Below are 19,707 nucleotides of genomic sequence, written 5' to 3'. Positions count from 1 at the left end.
GTGTGCATTTACTGCTGGTTCCAGTAACTATGTAGGTATAAATATGTTTTTTTTTTTTAATTTTTAAATTAAATATATTTTTAGTTTGAAAACTTAGAACTACAAATATGACTTGAGAACAAACAGTTTTATTTAGAAACTAAATATAAAAACTTCTTTTAAAAGAAAAAGTATTTTTTCATTTAATTTTGTAAAATTTTATTGAAAGAATTTTGAAATATTATTGTAATTATAAATGATATAGTTTTAATCATTTTTTACAAAAATCATATAAAGTAGTGTTATTATAGTCCAATGTAACCTGGCAATCCATTACTCACTCTCTCTCTTCATGTGCCATATCAGGTCATCTTGATGTCAGTGAACACCTGGCACAGGTCAGTATGGATTAGTTTGCACACCAAGTGATGTCCTGGGTGAAGTTAGTACCAGAGTGGTTCCTTGTTGCCTTCACTGGATACACGATGTTACGTGGGAAAGAAATACCTTCCAGGAGGTCTCTTAAGGGTAACTGGTCCCTATGCAGGAATTGCATAATAAACACGGAGAAAACCCAGAAAACTCCACATGGCCAGCCTGTCCAGGTGAGGCGCAAACTGACAACTGAACTACCAGTGTTCAGGGACAGAACCGCTCGGCCACTGGTGGGCCTTTACTTACTACTTAATATGAAATAGATTTATTGAAGCACTCTCTAAATTGGCTACCCTTAATTTTAGAACTTATACTTCAGAATTAAGAGAAATTTTAAAAATTTAGAATTTATCTTTATTCTAAAGTGTAAAGATTGTTGTCAATTTTAATAATAATTTATTGTCAGATTCTTTTCTTTCAGAACTTTCTATATTAACTATTAATTTAATTTTAATTAATTTAAAATTTAATTATTAAATTTATTAAGAGATGACACCTAATGCCTACTTCTAGGCCAAATTACTTACATTTAATTATTAATAGCAGCATTATTATAGCCCAATATAATCCAAAAATTGTGTGCATTAATCTAAAAATCAGAGTATTTAGTGAAGCATTTTGATTGATTTAGATTGGACTTTTACAAAAATTATATAAATATGAGAAACTAAAAATAAACTATAATAAACAAACAGCCTATTTTTACTTTCTTAAAACACAAATTCTATAAATAAAACATCTTACCAAATCACAAGTTATTTGTAGCAATCAGAAATCTTTAATAAAATCAATGTTTAATTTCATTTGTAAAATTTACATATTTTTTCAAAAATTTTATGCAAGCTTATCAACAATTTCAAATCTGAAAAGACTAAATTATGAGCCGTCCATAAATTACATAAGGGCAATTTCGGCCATTCTAGACCCCCACCCACCCGTAAGAAACCGTAATATTTTCTTTGATCCCCCTCCTCTTCCCTATCTTACATAATATTTAGGCATGATTTTATAGAAAGATTTTAACAAAAATAAATTTTTTTAATGAAACCCTAAAAAACCTTAGGTCCAAAATATATAATTATTAATTAGTTACCTAATATGTACTGTTATTTATAAAAGACTTTATGTGAACAAATTTAAAAATATAAAAATTTAATGAATTCGAATAAACAATTTATTTTAAGAACTTTATTTTTTAATTATTAACAATCTTTTTATTATTAATCATCATTAATCAATGTCATAATATTCATTTATATATAAATTTTAATTTTCACAAAAGGACAAAAAACTTTTACAAATTGACTAGCTAGTGCATCTGTAAACAAACGTCATACAAAATAAAGCAAGAGAGAATAGAAAAAAACCACATTCCGTTGTCATATTGATTACATCTTGGCTAAGGCCAAGAAAATAAACTACAAGCTGCTAAAATGTGCTAGGTGCACTGAGGAATAAATCAAAGCTTGTAAAATGCTCTATATAATGGGGCAATACAACAAATGCTATTATATATTTGTCAACATGGACATTAATTATTAACAGGACAATTATACTGGTGTTAAACATTTAAAGTAGCCTTTGTTGTAATTATTATTGCCTTACTGTCCTTATTTAATTTATTATATATTTGTCAACATGAACATTAATTATTAACAGGACAATTATACTGGTGTAAACTTTACCAAGAATGAAGAATCTTAGAGAAAACAGTCTTTATTAAGCTACCTGTAGCTCAGGTAGCTTAATAAAGCTGTTTTCTCTGAAAAGATTTCTTCATTCTTGGGTAAATGTTTAACACCAGTATAATTGTCCTGTTAATAATTAATGTCCATGTTGACAAATATATAATAAATTAAGTAAGGACAGTAAGGCAATAATAATTACAACAGATGCTACTTTAAATGGCCTCTAGCTGGGGTCATGCAACTAGTAAAAATTCAGTAGCAAGTAAATTACTCTCTCTTCAAAGACTGTTTGCCATCAGGATTTCGAAGTGCTGTTTCCACTAATGCCTCTCTGAAACTAGCTGAGCTCCTTTTGCCACTATGTAATGTAGAAAAGGTTCTAAACTACTGCATCAGAACTACAAACATCAAGGTTCAACAAAAGTCTACTCCTATCTACAGCTGTTCATATGCTACCACATTGCAATTTCCCTATCTGATCATCACCCTGTAAACAAGATTATCCCCAGGATACATTTGGTGAATTCTGCTTCCTCCATGGAGGAAGCAGAATTCCATGTAGACATTAATATCTACACAGATGAGTCCAAAAGCCCCCCTTCGTGTTAGTTCAAGTATCTATCTTCCTCCAAACTGAGGTACAGATACTTCCCACATAGCTCCATCTATCAAGCTGAAGAAATGCTGTCTACCAAGCTATTCAGTGGACCATTTAACTACCAAACAAATCTCTGTCTATCAACATTTACAGTGATTCTCAGTCTGTCCTAAAAGCTCTATTAAATCCAATTGCAATAACAATAAAATCACATATATCCAGCACCATATTAAAAATCTTGTAAATAAGATAACTTTTATATTTGTTCCTGGCCATACTGGCATACTAGAAAATGAAAAAGCAGACTTTGGGGCTGCAGAAGACACTGACTGGACTACACTCAGATCCCTCTCTCATGTAGCAACCTTAAAATTTATATTCATGACAATGCTATGCAAAAGTGGAATCAACAATGGTTGAGCAGTAAAACTGGTAGAATAACAAGACTTTATTTTCCTAGTGTTGAATGCAAGTTCTCATCACCCCACTTAGAGATTTAACATTTGCTACTGCTCAACTATTTACTGAGCATGATAATTTTAGAAGCTACCTGGCAATGTATAACTGGGCAGAAACTGCTTCTTGCTTTTGCTCTACAGAATACCTAGACATCGTCGACCATATGATCTATCATTGTCCAATTTACGATCAACATAGACTTATTCTGAAAATTGCATCAGAATGCAACTTTATTAGTTTAGGCATTTCGGTCTAAATGACCCTCATCAGACATACATGAATATATAGTCATAAATGTATATATAGTTAGCCATACACAATGGCACACTCAAGATTTACTCTTGGGGAGCCGAGTTAAATGGATAAAAAGTTTTTAATGCAAATTCAATAAAAATTCCCATCTTATGTGATCAGTAGTACAGGAATAAAAGACATCACAGAATATTAAAAAAATAAATAAATTTTAATTAGAAAAAGATTTTTCAAAAAATTTTCTATTGTTTGTTTTTCTTTTTCTTTGTGCCTTGGCCCTTCCACGAAAAAGCGTGTGTCTCTGGCCATACACAAATATATAGTTATCTACAGCAAATTTATTGTAGATACTTATATATTCTTGTACAGCCAATGAGGATTGTCTGGACCAAAACTCATACCAATAATAAAGTCACATTCTGATGATAGAAGTGTCATATTGATGTCCTTGGTAACTCGTGTGTTTATTAATTTACGGTAATGCAACACTAAGGCAATCTGCCTAAGGGGGATGCTTTTTGGAAGGTCATTTAAAGGGTAACTGGCCCCTATTTAGGTGTTGCAGACATGGAGAAAACTCCAAATGTCCAGCCTGTCCTGGCAAGGCATAAACCCACGACCAAACTCACAGTGTTCAAGGAATGGAACCACTGTTGGGCCCTTGTCTCAGTAACAGTGTGATAAGTCTCCAATATTTGAGATTCATTTACCAATAATCATTGAGACAAGAAGCTTCTGTATACTACAAAAAATAATAATAATAATAAGATTAAAATGTAAATAACCTTTACCTTAACATAACCATCCTTAGAGCTGCTTGCAAATAACTTCCCATCATGTGAAAAATTAACATGCAACACTTGATCAGTATGCAATGTCAAAATCTCGGTTTCTACGACAGGCGTGCAATAGGTTAAACGTTTATACTCCGATAACCAGCTTTTACTGTTGGGTAAAATCTGTTTTACCACATTCCACTTACGATAGAAGAGATATCTCCATAATACATCACATTTTGAAACATTCAACCAATTAGTACATACTCTGCCAGCATTTAATAAATCTTTATCACATAAATACGAAAATATCCTCAATAAGGCTGGACTTGGTAATAAATTCCAAGTACCAACGTATTCCATGTAATTAATTTAATCGCTTCTTCTGAAGAATGACACCAAATATGATCAAAATACAATTTCGTTTACAACCATTTCGTAAGCGATACAGCGCCCTCCAACGATAAAAACATCGATTGCAGCATTATTTATTTTTAAAATAAAAACGTTAAAAATCGTTTTAATCTTACATAAATAATACATTCAAATTTCAATTTATAAATATATCATTAAAACAATTGAAATGAATATAAAATTTATCAACGATAAGTTTTTAACGTAACGTCAAATTTAAAAATTTTCATATGGTTCTATCGCAAAATCACTTAAACTTTTAAATTAATAATTTAAATTACTTAAAAAATATTAAAATGATAATTAAACTTATAAAAAATTTCCAACTTTAATTATTTTTATTTCAAAAATGTCCGATTACTAAAGTTTAATCTTAATTTAAACTATGGTTTATATTAATATTAATAAATTGCATCTAATTATAAGTATTAATTAGTTTTTAAAATTAATAATAATCGATCGCAAAGTTAAATTAATTTCAGAGACGTCTATGGCAAGCGGGTCGCAATGATCGAGAAGACTTGTGAAGTGTTGGATTTAGTAAGGAAAAGTAACATGTTAGATTTAGATAAATGGATTGAAATTGCAAAAGAATGCAAGTATCTACCCGAAAACGATCTTAAGGTAATGATATATGTCAATATAAATCGTGTATTATCGTTAACTGAAACAGTTTCGATGTCTATGTTATGAATGACAACGATTTTCATTAATTTCTCGTTGTAATGATCAAACGTTGAATCATGACTTCATGTGCACACACACAAACTCATACGTTACGTTATAATTACAAACTTTTCTTATTTACGCGCGTATTTACTAACGTTTGAGCCTATTTAAAGCATTACTTTGGCTGTTTACTTTTAATTAAATATTTTAAATTGTTTTATAATATATACAGTATATTATCATTGTTACATATCTATTTTGTGCTTTTTACAAATGTAAATATATATTACTAATAAATTGATTGAATAAATTAATAAAAGATGCAAAATAATGAGTGGCAAACCATAAGAGATAGAGGAGATGCACCCCTCTATACCTTAAGGATCCCTTGTGTTGGGAATGGCAAACTTGTGACGTGCATTGAGTTCCGTGTTGCCTTATCCTACAAACGGTTGCCTGGAGCCCAATCGGTGGAGGCCCGAGACAACTGTCTGTAGGATAAGACAATAGGAATCCTTTATGTACAGTACTTAACGAGATGCCAGAAGAATATCGAAATTTAAGTTATGCACTGCACTACGCGGATAGTCTAGGATCTTAGGTACGGCCCTACCCTCTGGAGGTCGCGTTAGAAACAATTGAGGATGTAGATTCCCCCTAAGAAAAGTCTCGAGTCACCACTGCACGCAAGGTCTCTAATTCAAATATGCCTGGGTCTCCAGGGGTGGATCTACATAGGGACTGATAGGGCTTAAGCACTGGGCCCCCAAGTGTCAAGGGCCCACAAAAATTGAATTATCATAATAAGTTTTTAATACTTTTTCTGATAAAGTTTGTCATTCAACACCATTTCATAAATGAATATATTTCAACTCTGATTTTGATGTTATTAAAAATGAATTTTAAACCCCAATTTAAAGATTCTTAATCAAACAAAAGTTGGGGCCCCATTGGACTTCAATAAGTCCTAGGCCCCAAAAAACCTATATCTGCCTCTGTGGACCCTTGAAAATATAATGCGCTACTGCCCGATTTCGGTATGTTGTGTCTACAAATTTTGCTACGATGCTTGCAAAGTATGTGAGAGAAAAATTCGGTGGGCAGGTCAAGAAATTATCTGACAGGCAAAATATATAATTTACTTTACTTTTTACTGTTAAATTTTAGTGTTTTTATTATGGTTTTATATTTGGTTCAGTATGTTGTCATACTTTTCACATCCAGCTTCTTTATACTTATTCTGATTAAAGCAAATTTGTTAAATTTGCTTTAACAAATTTGTTAAAGCAAATTTACATTTATTTAAAAATCCTTATTTGAAACGTAAAACCTGGCATACAACATTTTAAAATATAATTATACGGCATGCAAACTCTAAAAAGTTCTTCATTCCTGCCCTATATTTTTTTATACCAGCAACTTATTTGCCTTCCTGAGATATATATGTGTTTTAATTTTATATGTTATTAAAAAAATTAGGAGTCAAGAAACACCATACGTAATAGGTAGCCTACCCTTATTTTTTATATCTGCTCAAAACCCTCAACAGTGAAAGATTTTACTTACATATTGTCATTGGCTCAACCCCCCCCCAATACATATATAGATTGATATACTTACATTATCATGTTAAAGAAGTTTCATAATAGACTTTTCATTAATAGTATGTGCTTAATAAAGTATGCTTTTATATATTGAACTCCTGATTATCAGTGCATCATCAAAATATTAGAATTACTGTCAATTCTAAGGGATGAATCATTAGCCCTAGAACACCATTTTGCAAGTTTAAACAGTAGATTTGAATAAAATATCATAGTGGTCCTAAAATTAATTATAGTAATTTGGAAAAATAATGCAAGAATTATATATTAAAATGTAAAATTTAAATTTCTACATGATATTTTTGAAAATAGAAGAAATTATATTGTATATTTATTGACTAAATATATATTTCAGCTTATGAAACTTGGGATAGACACTTGCAATACATTATAACAGAGTTGAGATTTATATATACTGTGATTTATTGAGACCTATGAATAGTTTTTTTTATATATGTATAGTTTAGAAGGCTATTTTGGATTATCCATGTTTTCCGTGCATACCCATGCACTAATTCGAACAGACAATCAGGAGTCCAGTGTAGTTCAAACTTCAGTTCCCACTTTATAAGTATAAAAATCAGTCTCCTGAAATTTTCCACCAAAAATACAGTACCTTCCATCAAATTTTCAATGTTTGCTTCAATTTTCCACTAAATTTAGTAGAATGATACCAGTTTGGAAATATTAATTACCAGTAAGTGGTAATTAATATTTCCTATTGGTGTTGCTTGGATGTTTTGTTCAGTGGTTAACTGTGTTTTGCTGCATTATTAATAGTCGACTCTACAGTGTCAAATTTGTTTATGTACAATTAAATTCATCTTACTTCCAGTAATTTGACACTATTCTGGTATCATATACATTGAATTACCAAGATTGTACTTTAATACTAATACTAATTTTTCTGTTTGGATAATTTACATCATGGAAATTGTTAGGTTAGTTATTGTTTAGTTCAAACATATTACTTTCTTATTAAAGAATTTCTTTTAATATAAAATGTAATTGAGAATAATATTGATATGATCATCATACAGAATAATTTTTATTTAACAAACTCCAGAATTTATCTATAAATATTATGCAATGAGTATTTTGAGAGTAATAGCAATATCAGTTGTTACAATCAAAATAAAATTTTTGTAATATAAAATGAATGAACATTTTATTTGGAATTTGCACATTATCAAGTTTGTTACTGTTAGAAAAACAACTGAAGCATTAGAATTAATAATTGTTCAGGTGATTATGAAATTATATTTGAGAACAAATTAAAGTTTAGATTTTTGTCTATTAGAAGCTATTGGTTTCTGGCAATTGTTGCAGGCCATTTTATATGAATGAAAAATCAAAAGGAAGTAAAAGTTTGCAAACAGCTGTAGTATTGAATAATGTGAAAATTCTGCAGTGAAAAAACTAGAATAGTATTCTAAGAGTGTTTAAAGTTCAATGTTTTCTTTATGAGAGCCATTTATACAACATAAATGTATTAGTAACATCAGACTATTTACCAATATATAGTCAATACTCAAGTAGATGATATGCTCTAATAAAATTAGACTATTTTCTATATATATTTCTTTCTGCAAGTGAGTGAGAGGTATTTTTAGAAGAAATTGGCACTAATTTTTTTATTGTTTTACACAAGTAAAAGGAGCATAAGAAAAGCTTTAGGAATAAAATATCTTGCAGAGAATCGTTCCTTGTCCTATGGTTTCTTTTGGAGTTTTTCTGATGTAAAGATGATTTGCAATCTTTGTTGTTAGTAAATAGTTTTTAATAAAAATAAAATTGGGCCTCATAACTTTTAGTGAAAATTATTCTTTCATAATTTCATTTTAAATGTATTATTCTAATATATTTATTTAAAAAAAATATGGTATTTGAATTTCAAATGAAATATATTCTGCATGTATATGTTGTAAATCTATGAGGATAATGTTAAATACATATTTCAATAATCTATATTATAATCTATATTTTAAGAATAATCATGGGTAAACCAATAAAGCAGAAACTAAATCTTCATTCAAATCAATAAAGGTTTTATTGGTTTTTAACCAAATCAATTTTATTTTAATTATTAAGATTTCTGATTTTATTGAGGAATAATTAAGAATTACATTAAACAAAATTACCAGTGTAAAGAAAGAATAAAATTTGTGAATTTTTTTATTTATAATGGAGTTTCTAATGAAAAATTAATTAAAATATGCTTAAAAGAGAGTGTAATCCAAATGTTTTGGATGTAGTTAAACATCATCAAGAATCATCAAAAATAAGTTTATTAAATAGTAGATATTTTTAAATATTTAAAATGCTATTTTTTTATATTGACCAAATACTTGGTAAAATAATAACAATCTTTATACTATATTTAAACTTCAAAATATGAATATATATATTATATATGGAAGCAGTTACAAATTCATATCTGTACTAAATTGCATGTAAAATTTTGAATAATAGTTTTAATCTCAGTAGTAGAAAATTTTTTCCATATAAATGAAATTTAAACCATTGCAGAGTATTATATTTCAAAAACTTTTCTTGGCAAATAATAGGAAAAAACTTCAATATATTTAGCCAATAAAAAATTTATTAATTAAATTAGTATTTTTTTTATAAATTACTGTAGTTCAGTTATTATGAAGTCAGATAATGAATAGCTAATTAGATAAAGTTATATCATTTAAAATATTTTAAAATCTGTTTATAATAAAAAAAATTAATCAATTTAAAGATAAAATTATAGTAGTTTATGGACCTAGATTATATTCTATTTAATTTATAAAATTTTTAATATTTTTTTTTATTCTGAAATATATATATTTTCAGAATTGTACTTATATTTTACTATTCTCAGTATTAAAAAATAAAATATCCATTTTTATAAGTAATTAGCAGATATGCCTGCTATTCAAGCAAAAGTAATAAGACAGACATTAGAATTAATATCATATTAAAAATTTTGTTACTTTAGGCCACATTATTCTGGTATAGCTTCCAAATATAGAAGACACTATGATCTTGGAAGTCATTACTAAGAATATGATTCACAGATTGTGTGGTGTCTTCATTAATTATTACACAATGCTTAATAATGCATTAAACTCAAATCATCACAGTGTCAAGGGAATAAAATCAAGTGGTGTGTAGATTTCGTGGTAGCGTATATTCTCTGTAGGATCCTATGACTATGAAAAATTTGTTTCAGATCAGTTTAGAAGTGTATAAAATGACAGACAAGCAGAGTATGTTTATTACATATAATTTTAAATTATATAATATGGAATTTGATATTTTGTATGTTTTATATTATGTATAATATTCTTACAAAATACAAAAAGTTGTGAATGACCATGAAATTGATACTGTATTTAATTTATAAAACTTTTTAATTTTAAATTATTGATTATTAAACTTACAGAACAGCTAGCCTTCACTGAACACACATTTATCAGATCACTAAAATTAAGTAGTAATAACATTAACTATATATCCCAGTCAGATGACATGAAATTGCTGTGTACTGTTGCAGAGCTTAGTTAGCTCTGGCTGATCTAAATGTGGATTAAAGAAGAATGATTGGTCACAGAAATAGCATCTGGCTGTAAAATGAAGTCAAATCAGGAAAAACCAGTGGACTCATAAAAGTGGATTATTAATATTGAAGGAGATTGATTACAGCTGAAATGAGTGTGATTTTATATGCATTTGAATATCAGTACTAAAATATATGGATCAGTTGATGATAGTTATTAGTTAAATATATTTACTTAGGTAGCTGAATAGATGTTGAAGTTTGTTTATTAAAGTTGAATCTGCTGTTAAAAGTTTAATACTTTTTTTTTATATTTGATAGCTAGGAAAATCTCAAATTTTTAATAGTAAAATTTGGTGATCTTGCACTTCAAATGCTACATGTAATAATTTTAAATATTTTGCTCAAAAATGTTGTTTGCTTTTTTATTCCAGATTTAACTGCTGAATATTTTTATGTATTAAAATATCAAAATTGAAATGATGTTTGATCTTCTTAGTATTAATATTTACAAAATTGATTTTCTCATTCTTTAATTATACACAAACAAAACTAAATTGTTTAAACAGATTAATTGAGAATTAGTAATGGAAAAAATATATTAAAATTTAAAATAAATATTAATAATTTTTTATATAACTTACGATAGATAAAAACAAAATAGACTATTATTTTTATGGAAATTAGAAGGAATGTATTGTCACATTTTATAATTACATATTCTTACATTTTGCTGACACATTGTAATTACTCTTTGATTTCATTTTTATTTTCTAGATTACTTAATTTATTTTACTACCTTACCATACATTGATATGAAATTAAAAATAAAATTATACGCAAAACTTGCTTCAGTAGCAATCAAAAATTCATTTGTTCTTGCTTAAATTTAATCAAAACTTTTTGAGTTAAGATTGGATAAAATATAGTCTAAAAAAGAAATTTTAAAATAAAAATTTTAGTAATTAGAGAGATTAGATAATGAATAGCACATCTTGCACAATAGGTTCATTAATAAATCTATTGTTCAGAATGTGCTATTCATTATCAATAAATCTGGTTAGGAGGCCTCATTTCATTTAAAAAATTGATAAATATATATTCACAAATGAATTTAAAAAACTACTGGTAGTAAAAATGTTTTTAATCATATTTATTTAAAAAATTATATATAATTATTACTTGATACATGCATTAGTGAATTAGTACTTTTAGTATATGTTCACTAATTAAATTATTGATGCTTTCAAAATCTTCAGGAAATTGATTTCTATTATTTAGAATTTTAACTTCCTCTCTACTACTAGGAATTAACACCCAAGCTTAATACTAATCTTGAAATTAAATTATTATTATTATTGTATGCTTGGTTTCATTTTCATCCATGCTAGATATTATATTTTTTATATGTGAATATTATATTAAGTATTATTTCTACTGAGGCAAGTTCTATTATATTTTTGTTTTTATATATAATAGTTCTTTTATAAATGATAATTTCAAATCTTTATTAGATTGGTATTCTGATTTGTTATATTTTATTGGAAGAATTAAAAATATTCAAAATACTTGGCTACCTAAAATAAAACTTCAAATAATTAAAGCAGTTATTTAAAAATAAAACTGTTTACAATACAATGCCAAGTTTTGAAAAATTTTAAATTTCTGTAATTTTTGATAGTCAATGCTGCTGCATTTTGTTATATTTTTTTATAAATATAGCTTTAAATTATTAATTACTTAGTAGGCTAATTTGCATTTGAAATTTGCTAGAAGAAAGTTAAAAAATTAACATGTTACATTAACATTAGTAAATTGTTTTAATCAAAGTATAGAGCAAAACTCTGAAGTATAAACTTTTTCAGCTCCTTGATATGTTCAGACATGATTATGAGCTGAAAACATAATATGAATTCAAATAAACATTCGAGCCTTTATGAGTTAGTACTTTATTTAGATAGAATATTTTTGAGATTTTTTATTGTCTATGCTTCAGATCTCTATCATGATCTGTTCTGTAACCTGATGTGAATCAACATGTTACTGTATAGCTATGAGTGAACCATATTTTCGTCTGAGTTTGAGAGATGTAGCATGTCAATTCATTTATTTTACAGAGCAGACAATGGTAGATATCCAAAGATGAACAATGAAGATTTTTGAAAGCATTCTATCTGAATTAAATACTGATCCTAATATCTCAAATGTTTGTTTGAATTTGTTATATTTGTATTACACATGAGTTATTTGTGTCATAACAGTTATTAAACAGTTATTTTTTTTTAGTATGCTTCAAAACCAGATTATTTTGTATAAGATTATTTACTTTTTGAATCATGAATAGTCATTTAATTTTGTTTTAGTTCTTTTATCAGATATCTGTGTTGTTTTGATTATGTAATGCAAATTTTCCTGTAAAATAATTTTATGTATTTTTGTTTGAATTAAAGATATACCTATTACAAAAATATAGTAAAAATGAGTATGAAGTCTTTTGAAAATAGAAAATTAACTTCTCATTGGATGGAAAACTTTCACTTTTAATATAGATAGATATATAGGGCTATTTTTCAGCTGGAATGCACTGATACACTGTACTGACATTGTGATGAAAAGTATTGGTAGCTTTATGTAATATCAGTAGTTTTCCTGTACAAACATTATTACATGTTCAGTTGCCATAAGATCATATATATGTGTACAATACAGTGATACCTCGGTTTTCGTCGATAATCTGTCCAAAAACAATCGGCGAAATCCGAAACTGACAAAAACCAAGACAATCATATTTCCATATGAATCAATGTAAATCCAATTAATTCGTTCTAGACACTCCAAAATACTATTCAAATCTCCTGTAAACCTTGTAACCAGTGCAGTCAAAGGTGAATTATAAAGAGAAAACAACACCTTTCTTTCAAGAATTCCAGCAAACTTTAATTATGTAAAAACGTTTTCAACTGATTTCATCAGTCTTCTTCAGTTACTCGAACAAAAAGCAAAAAGAACGAACTAATAATTCAAATTTACAAAATCACGCGAATGGAAAGAATTTTCGCGAATGGAAAGAATTTATTTGTTATGGCTACACCGGCTAAAGTTTATAGAAGAGTGGTTATTAAGCTTATCAAGGCAAGAGCTAAATTCGAATTTCTTATCCAATGCCGATTAAACGGAGTTTATCCGATGTCAATCTCTCGCATCACATTATGGGCTGTCGTCTGCTTGGAAATCGTTCTTTGGATAACACTGCGCAATCGCGAAAATTCTTTCCATTCGCATGATTTTGTAAATTTGAATTATTAGTTCGTTCTTTTTGCTTTTTGTTCGAGTAACTGAAGAAGACTGATGAAATCAGTTGAAAACGTTTTTACATAATTAAAGTTTGCTGGAATTCTTGAAAGAAAGGTGTTGTTTTCTCTTTGTTATACCAGTTCCAGTAAGTTCGTTATTTTTATTTGGTGAATTATATTAATAAGTTACTCCAAAATACATACCAAAAACACATTTTATAGAGAATTAATATAGTGTTAAATACTAAAAGCAATAAGAAATTAACATAAAAGACTAATTAGCATAAAGATGAAAGCAATGGAATTGTTCTGCTAGACACGTGGGCTAATGTCTTGTCTTGTAGAAGCTAGTTGGACATGAGCTTCTAGCCTATATCGCCCCGTGGTAAAGTGTGATGTAATTGTCATGTAATTGTAATTGTATGCATTTATGATGGTTGTATCGAGGGGAATAATACCTTCTGAGAAATCTGTTTAAGGGTAACTGGTCCTTATTCAGGCATTACAGACGTAGAAAAGTTTACGTGGCCAGCCCACCCTGGCAGAGCACGAATCCACAACTGACCTCCCAATGTTTGCAGAATGGAACCGTTGGCCAGTGGTGGGCCATCGTGGGGTAATGTTCACACAACGATAAATAATGCCACACTGTGCCGGAAAACGCGTGGATTGCCCTTTGTTTTTGCAAAATTAGCAGCGAAATCACTCAAGCATGCCGATGAAATCCGAGGCAATCGACGAAAACCAAAACAAGTTTTTTGCAAAAAAAAATTGACGAAAACCGAAACTGACAATAACCAAAGTCAACAAAAACCAAGGTATTATTGTATATATGATCTTATTTGATGCCTTTTTCTAAAAAATTACTGCCAGTACATATATATATATATATATATATATATATATATATATATATATGGCAACTGAATAAATAAATAAAAATATACATTTTGAAAAAATTTTACAAATCAAATTTTCATTGGATGAACTGTAAAAGTGTCCTCTGACAGCAGCATACATATTTATAAAAATTATAATGTGTATGAGAGGGAACTTGGTAACATTTTGCACATTGAGGCAGAGAAGTAGCATCCAAATAAAGATCATCTCTGTCGTGAAATTGTTATTTCCTTATGGTGTACGAAGGGATGGAACATTTTCATTGGATGAACTTTTGTTCATCCAATGAAAATGTTCCATCCCTTAGTTTTCAAAGTTTATACTTACGTCCCAGCTAAAAAACTTTTTTAAATAAATAAATATATGTAGTATATATATATATACTGAACACACAATTATAGACCCTCAGGTTTAAATTATCCCACAGTACTTAAATAAATTCACATGTGGGTTTTTTCTAAGCTATGGATTACTGTAAACCCATGGTTCTCAATCCATGGTCTGCGGAACACAGGTGCTTCGTGAAGCCACTTTAAGAGTTTGTGTAAAAATCAAATATACAATTAAAAATTGCTGCAAAAGAAAAATCAACATAATGTAAAATAATTTTTGTATGGGAATGTAATTAGCAAATGTCAATTATGTCATATACTAAACCAAGTGCACTCTTGATTTCAGAAAAGTTTGCCACCCATTTTAAAGCTGATGTATTTTAAGTGTTTTGCAGAAAAAAAATGTCAAAGTTTAGTGTTCCTGACTTCAAAAAGATTGAGAACCACATCTGTAAACAACGTATTCAAAATTGTTATTATGTAAATTGTTGTCGCATTTCTTTTCTGTTACTTTTTAGAATTTTTTTTATTTATCTAATAATGATTACAGCCATTCACACCAACACATGCAAAAATTAATTTAAAAAAAATAAATCTACAGGTTTGAATAAACTGACATCTCAAGTGGATTTTAAAAAAATATTCATAGTGAGTTTATTCAAATGTGTATGATATATAATTTCAAATATAATTTACTAACTAAATAACATTTTTTGGTCTATATATCTTTATTTTTAATAATTTGACTAATAAATTAAATCTGATCAGATAACTTTTTTGATTATTTCAAATTCCATTTTCAGCATATTTAAATTTGTCAGTTGTAGTTGTAAATTTATTCATCTCTTACTGAAAATCATTTACAGTAGACTCCCCTATAACACAGTAGATACATTCCGTGTTATATGAATCCGTGTTGTTTGAGTCCCTTAAATATATGAGCCAATCACAGCTTGGCACGTATGCAGTTTAGGGGGCTACGGCTGCTTGAAAGGTTTTCTTCCATAAAATTAATCGATTCTAGAATAATTTGACTTAACATTTTCAAACCATGTATAATTTTTTGGGAATAATCCATATAAATTATGCTATAAACAAAAAATTGTTGGATTACTTACCGAGTTTGCACCGTTCGAAGACGCCATTGTCTAAGCTTGTTTTCGTCGTGGAGCGACTCATTGAATGGCGGATGTGTTTCCTGATAAGTTATTCTTTCTGCAAAGAATTTGCTGAACTTTGGAGACATCATTAATAGAAACATAATTTTTATGGCCATTGAATAATACTGTAAATGCTGTTTTCACAAGAACTGTATAAAAAATTTATCAATACTTTCCCACCTAAACTCTCCATATATACACGTGGCGCTGGACGGCGGGAAGTAGTTCAGCTGCTAGTCCACTATTGGTCCAGATTTGACCAATCTTGTCACAACATGAGTCGGCGATGATGTTTTACTGTGTTATACGAAACTGATCGCAATTTTTTCGCTGTGTTATAGGAAACCATGTTATATGAACCCGTGTTATTGGGGGGTCTACTGTACTTTCCAGAAATCAGTTTGTAATGGTTCTTTACCTCAAATTGATATCTGAATACCTTGCGTAGGTAATCTTTGGGACGAACACCATATTATAAATTTCTTTAACGGCTTCTGTATCCAAACCCCAGTTGGCCTTAGCGACCCTGGCCAGATTGTAGTACATGAGGTCGCTCCTAGTTTTATAGTAGTAATTGAATACTTAGCAACTAACTTAAAATCTCTGTAAATGCCAGAAAATATTTCTAAAAAGTAAATATGAAATGTTTTAAAAACAAAAGAACGTTTAAATATTTCCTAATAAATAAGAAAACATCTTGTTTATAAAATCACAACAAATCGTGGAATACAATATAATCTAAATCTTATTTTGCATATTCATTTTAAAAATTTAAAATTTTTTCTATATTTGAATTTGAAGTGAAAATTATTGTAGGCCTATGAGTATCTTATCTTCTTGAGAGTTTTAAAGGAACAAAACTTATTTTATGCTAATTATGAGTATGTATATTTATATATACAAATATCAACATCTAAAACTTGATAGTTATTTATCAAAGCTGAATGATTGCTGGATTATATCACGTTACGTAGTAGTAGTAATAGTAATATAGCTCATTATAATCTGGAAATTATTTGGTTTTGATTGTGTGCTTAAACATTCTACCTCTAATAATTACAGTAAAACTCTGTTTATGTGTTTTTCAAGGAAGCTGAGAAAAACATGTTGTAAGTGATAAAAATGTACAATAAAATTATTTTGAATTGCTTTCAGATTGAATATAATCATCATAAAGTATGTCATGGTACAAATTAACACTGTACATCTGAATTTGTATGTACGAGGGCTGTTCGGAAAGTTCCGGCCTCAAATAGAACAACAAACAAAATAATGTTAAAACTTTTTTTTATTTTTCAATACAGTCTCCTTTATTAGCAATGTACTTGTTCCAGCGATGTTCTAGCTGTTTTATGCCATCAAAATAGGTCAATTTGTCCAGGTGTGCAAAATATTCATTCAGTTCAGAGATGACTTCGTCATTTGAATGGAATCTCTTTCCAGCCAAGAATTTTTTTAGGTTTGGAAAAAGGTGGAAGTCACGGGGGGGCCAAATCAGGTGAGTACGGTGGATGTGGAACTAATTGGAAGCGAAGTTCGTTTATCTTTTGTTTGATGATTCTGGCGGAATGTGCAGGTGCATTATCATGGTGGAACAGAACCTTTTTCTTCTTCAAGTGTGGCCTCTTTTCTTTGATTTCTTTCTTCAGTTTTTCCAAAAGTTCACAGTAATAGACAGCATTGATGGTCTTTCCTCTTTCTAGGTAGTCAATAAAGATGATGCCTTTAGCATCCCAAAAAACCGAGGCCATCACTTTCCCCGCTGATGGAACTGTCTTTGCCTTTTTTGGTGGTGGTGAACTGTGGTGTTTCCATTGCTTCGACTGTTCTTTGGTTTCAGGAGTGTAGTAGTGGATCCACGTTTCGTCAGTAGTCACAAACCGACGCAAGAAATCCTGTGGGTTTTTCTGGTAGAAGTCCAAACACTCCTTTGACATCAAAGTGCAAACACGTTTTTGCTCAGTGGTCAGCAGATGCGGCACCCACCTTGCTGAGACCTTCATCATACCCAAATTTTCGGTTAAGATGTGGTTCACTCGGTCGACAGAGATGCCTGTTGTCTCAGCGATCTCACACATTTTCAAACGGCAATCTGCTAACACCAAATCGTGGACTTTGTCGATATTTTCTTCAGTGACAGCAATTGACGGCCATCCGCTGCGAGGGTCATCTTCCACACTCTCTCTGCCAGATTTGAAAAGGGTTGTCCATTTTTTCACAGTGGTGTACGAAGGAGCAGACTCTCCTAAAACTTCATCCGTGTCAGCTTTGATTTGAGATGGGGTCAACTCCTTTTTCGTCAGGTATTTTATAACCACACGAGTCTCCGTCTTCTCCATTTTTGACACTTGCACACTGACTATCTGCTAAGCTGTCATGGCAAAACTTTACAACAAATCAAGCAGAAATTGGTATTGTATCTTTAGCAAAGATGGCTGAATTATTCCTGTCAAAAATTAAATTGATTGCAGCACCACATATAGGCAAGGCCGCAAACTTTCTGAACATCCCTCGTATAATTCTTAATAAAGAGGCTTCAATTTACTATATGTATAATACATTTGAACAACATAGAAGGGATAGTAAAATAGTATGAAATTAAGTCATGTACTTTTAAAAAACCAAAAATAGGTAATAAGACTTAATTTTCAAATGATTTTTTTGTTATGTACATTTAATAACCTTATAACTAGTCTAGTCCAGGAGGGTAAAAAGAGCTGTTCAAAGGCCTTTTACAGGAATCGACAAATTCTAAAATGGAACACCAGTACATTATAGAACATGAAGTTTAAAAACTTGAAACAACTAAATTCTAGGATCGAATGTTGTTATGCTGTCAAAATTAAGTTATTAAACATAATTATTTCCAGTTTTATCATTCAGATTTTGATGTTACTGAAATATCAAATTCAGCAGGAAATGTTACTGGAAGATAGCTTGAAATTTTTGTCAACTAAAAGTCTGAATTTGGCAAACAAAAAGCAATTTTGAGGGATTAGAGTATTATGTACAAAAAATCAAGTAATCTGAAAGACAAGGATTGTGTGTGTATATATTATTAATAAATGAACAATGATTATTCTATAAAGTATGTAATGAATCAAATATTAAAGATGGCTAAGGTAGTTAGCCATCTTTAATATTTGAAAGAAGCATCATCTTAACACTCTAGGAGACTGAAGATTGAATCTGGGTAGTCAAAAAAATTTCTTGGAATTTTTTGCAGTCAATTTGTCATGGATATTTTGGTCTCTATTCCTCCCCACTAACCTTTTGGGCTTAGCCAAACTTAAGTTGGCTATGATTAAAAGACCTTGGTGTCTACAGAGGGTCAAAAATAAAAAAAAATATTAAATAAATTAAGATATAGCAAAGAAAAATTTATACTTCCAGCACTAACTGCTTAATAAACAAACATTTTTGGCATATTCAGAGGCTTGCATCAGGGTAAGTGGGCCCAAAATATTTGTTTTTTAAACAGTTATTGCTAAATTGTGTGAGGAAGGTATAAATTTTCTGTTATATGTTAGTTCCAGCTTACAAATTCAATAAATTAAAATAATTTAAATATAATATAAAAATGTTATTTTTAAATAAATGT

General features: G+C 29.4%; 2 protein-coding genes across 2 annotated transcripts in view; one reads left to right on the top strand and one right to left on the bottom strand.

Moving 5' to 3' along the window:
- The window catches only part of Fbw5 (F-box and WD repeat domain containing 5), a 29,207-nt gene extending 24,576 nt beyond the window's left edge, over nucleotides 1-4,631 (bottom strand). Inside the window, exon 1 of the mRNA XM_067283823.1 lies at nucleotides 4,203-4,631. Within this exon, the coding sequence (XP_067139924.1) occupies nucleotides 4,203-4,550 (348 nt within the window). The 5' untranslated portion in view covers nucleotides 4,551-4,631. The remainder of the gene's footprint in view (nucleotides 1-4,202) is intronic.
- A 412-nt stretch (nucleotides 4,632-5,043) lies between these two features.
- Nucleotides 5,044-19,707, top strand: part of PpV (Protein phosphatase V) — a 37,829-nt gene continuing 23,165 nt past the window's right edge. Inside the window, exon 1 of the mRNA XM_067283828.1 lies at nucleotides 5,044-5,225. Coding sequence (XP_067139929.1) covers nucleotides 5,109-5,225 — 117 coding nt within the window. The 5' untranslated portion in view covers nucleotides 5,044-5,108. The remainder of the gene's footprint in view (nucleotides 5,226-19,707) is intronic.

The sequence above is a fragment of the Centruroides vittatus genome, unplaced genomic scaffold (genome assembly GCF_030686945.1).
Source record: "Centruroides vittatus isolate TY-2023 unplaced genomic scaffold, ASM3068694v2 scaffold_1015, whole genome shotgun sequence".
Lineage (NCBI taxonomy): Eukaryota > Metazoa > Arthropoda > Arachnida > Scorpiones > Buthidae > Centruroides > Centruroides vittatus.
This window is presented reverse-complemented; position numbering and strand designations above follow the sequence as displayed.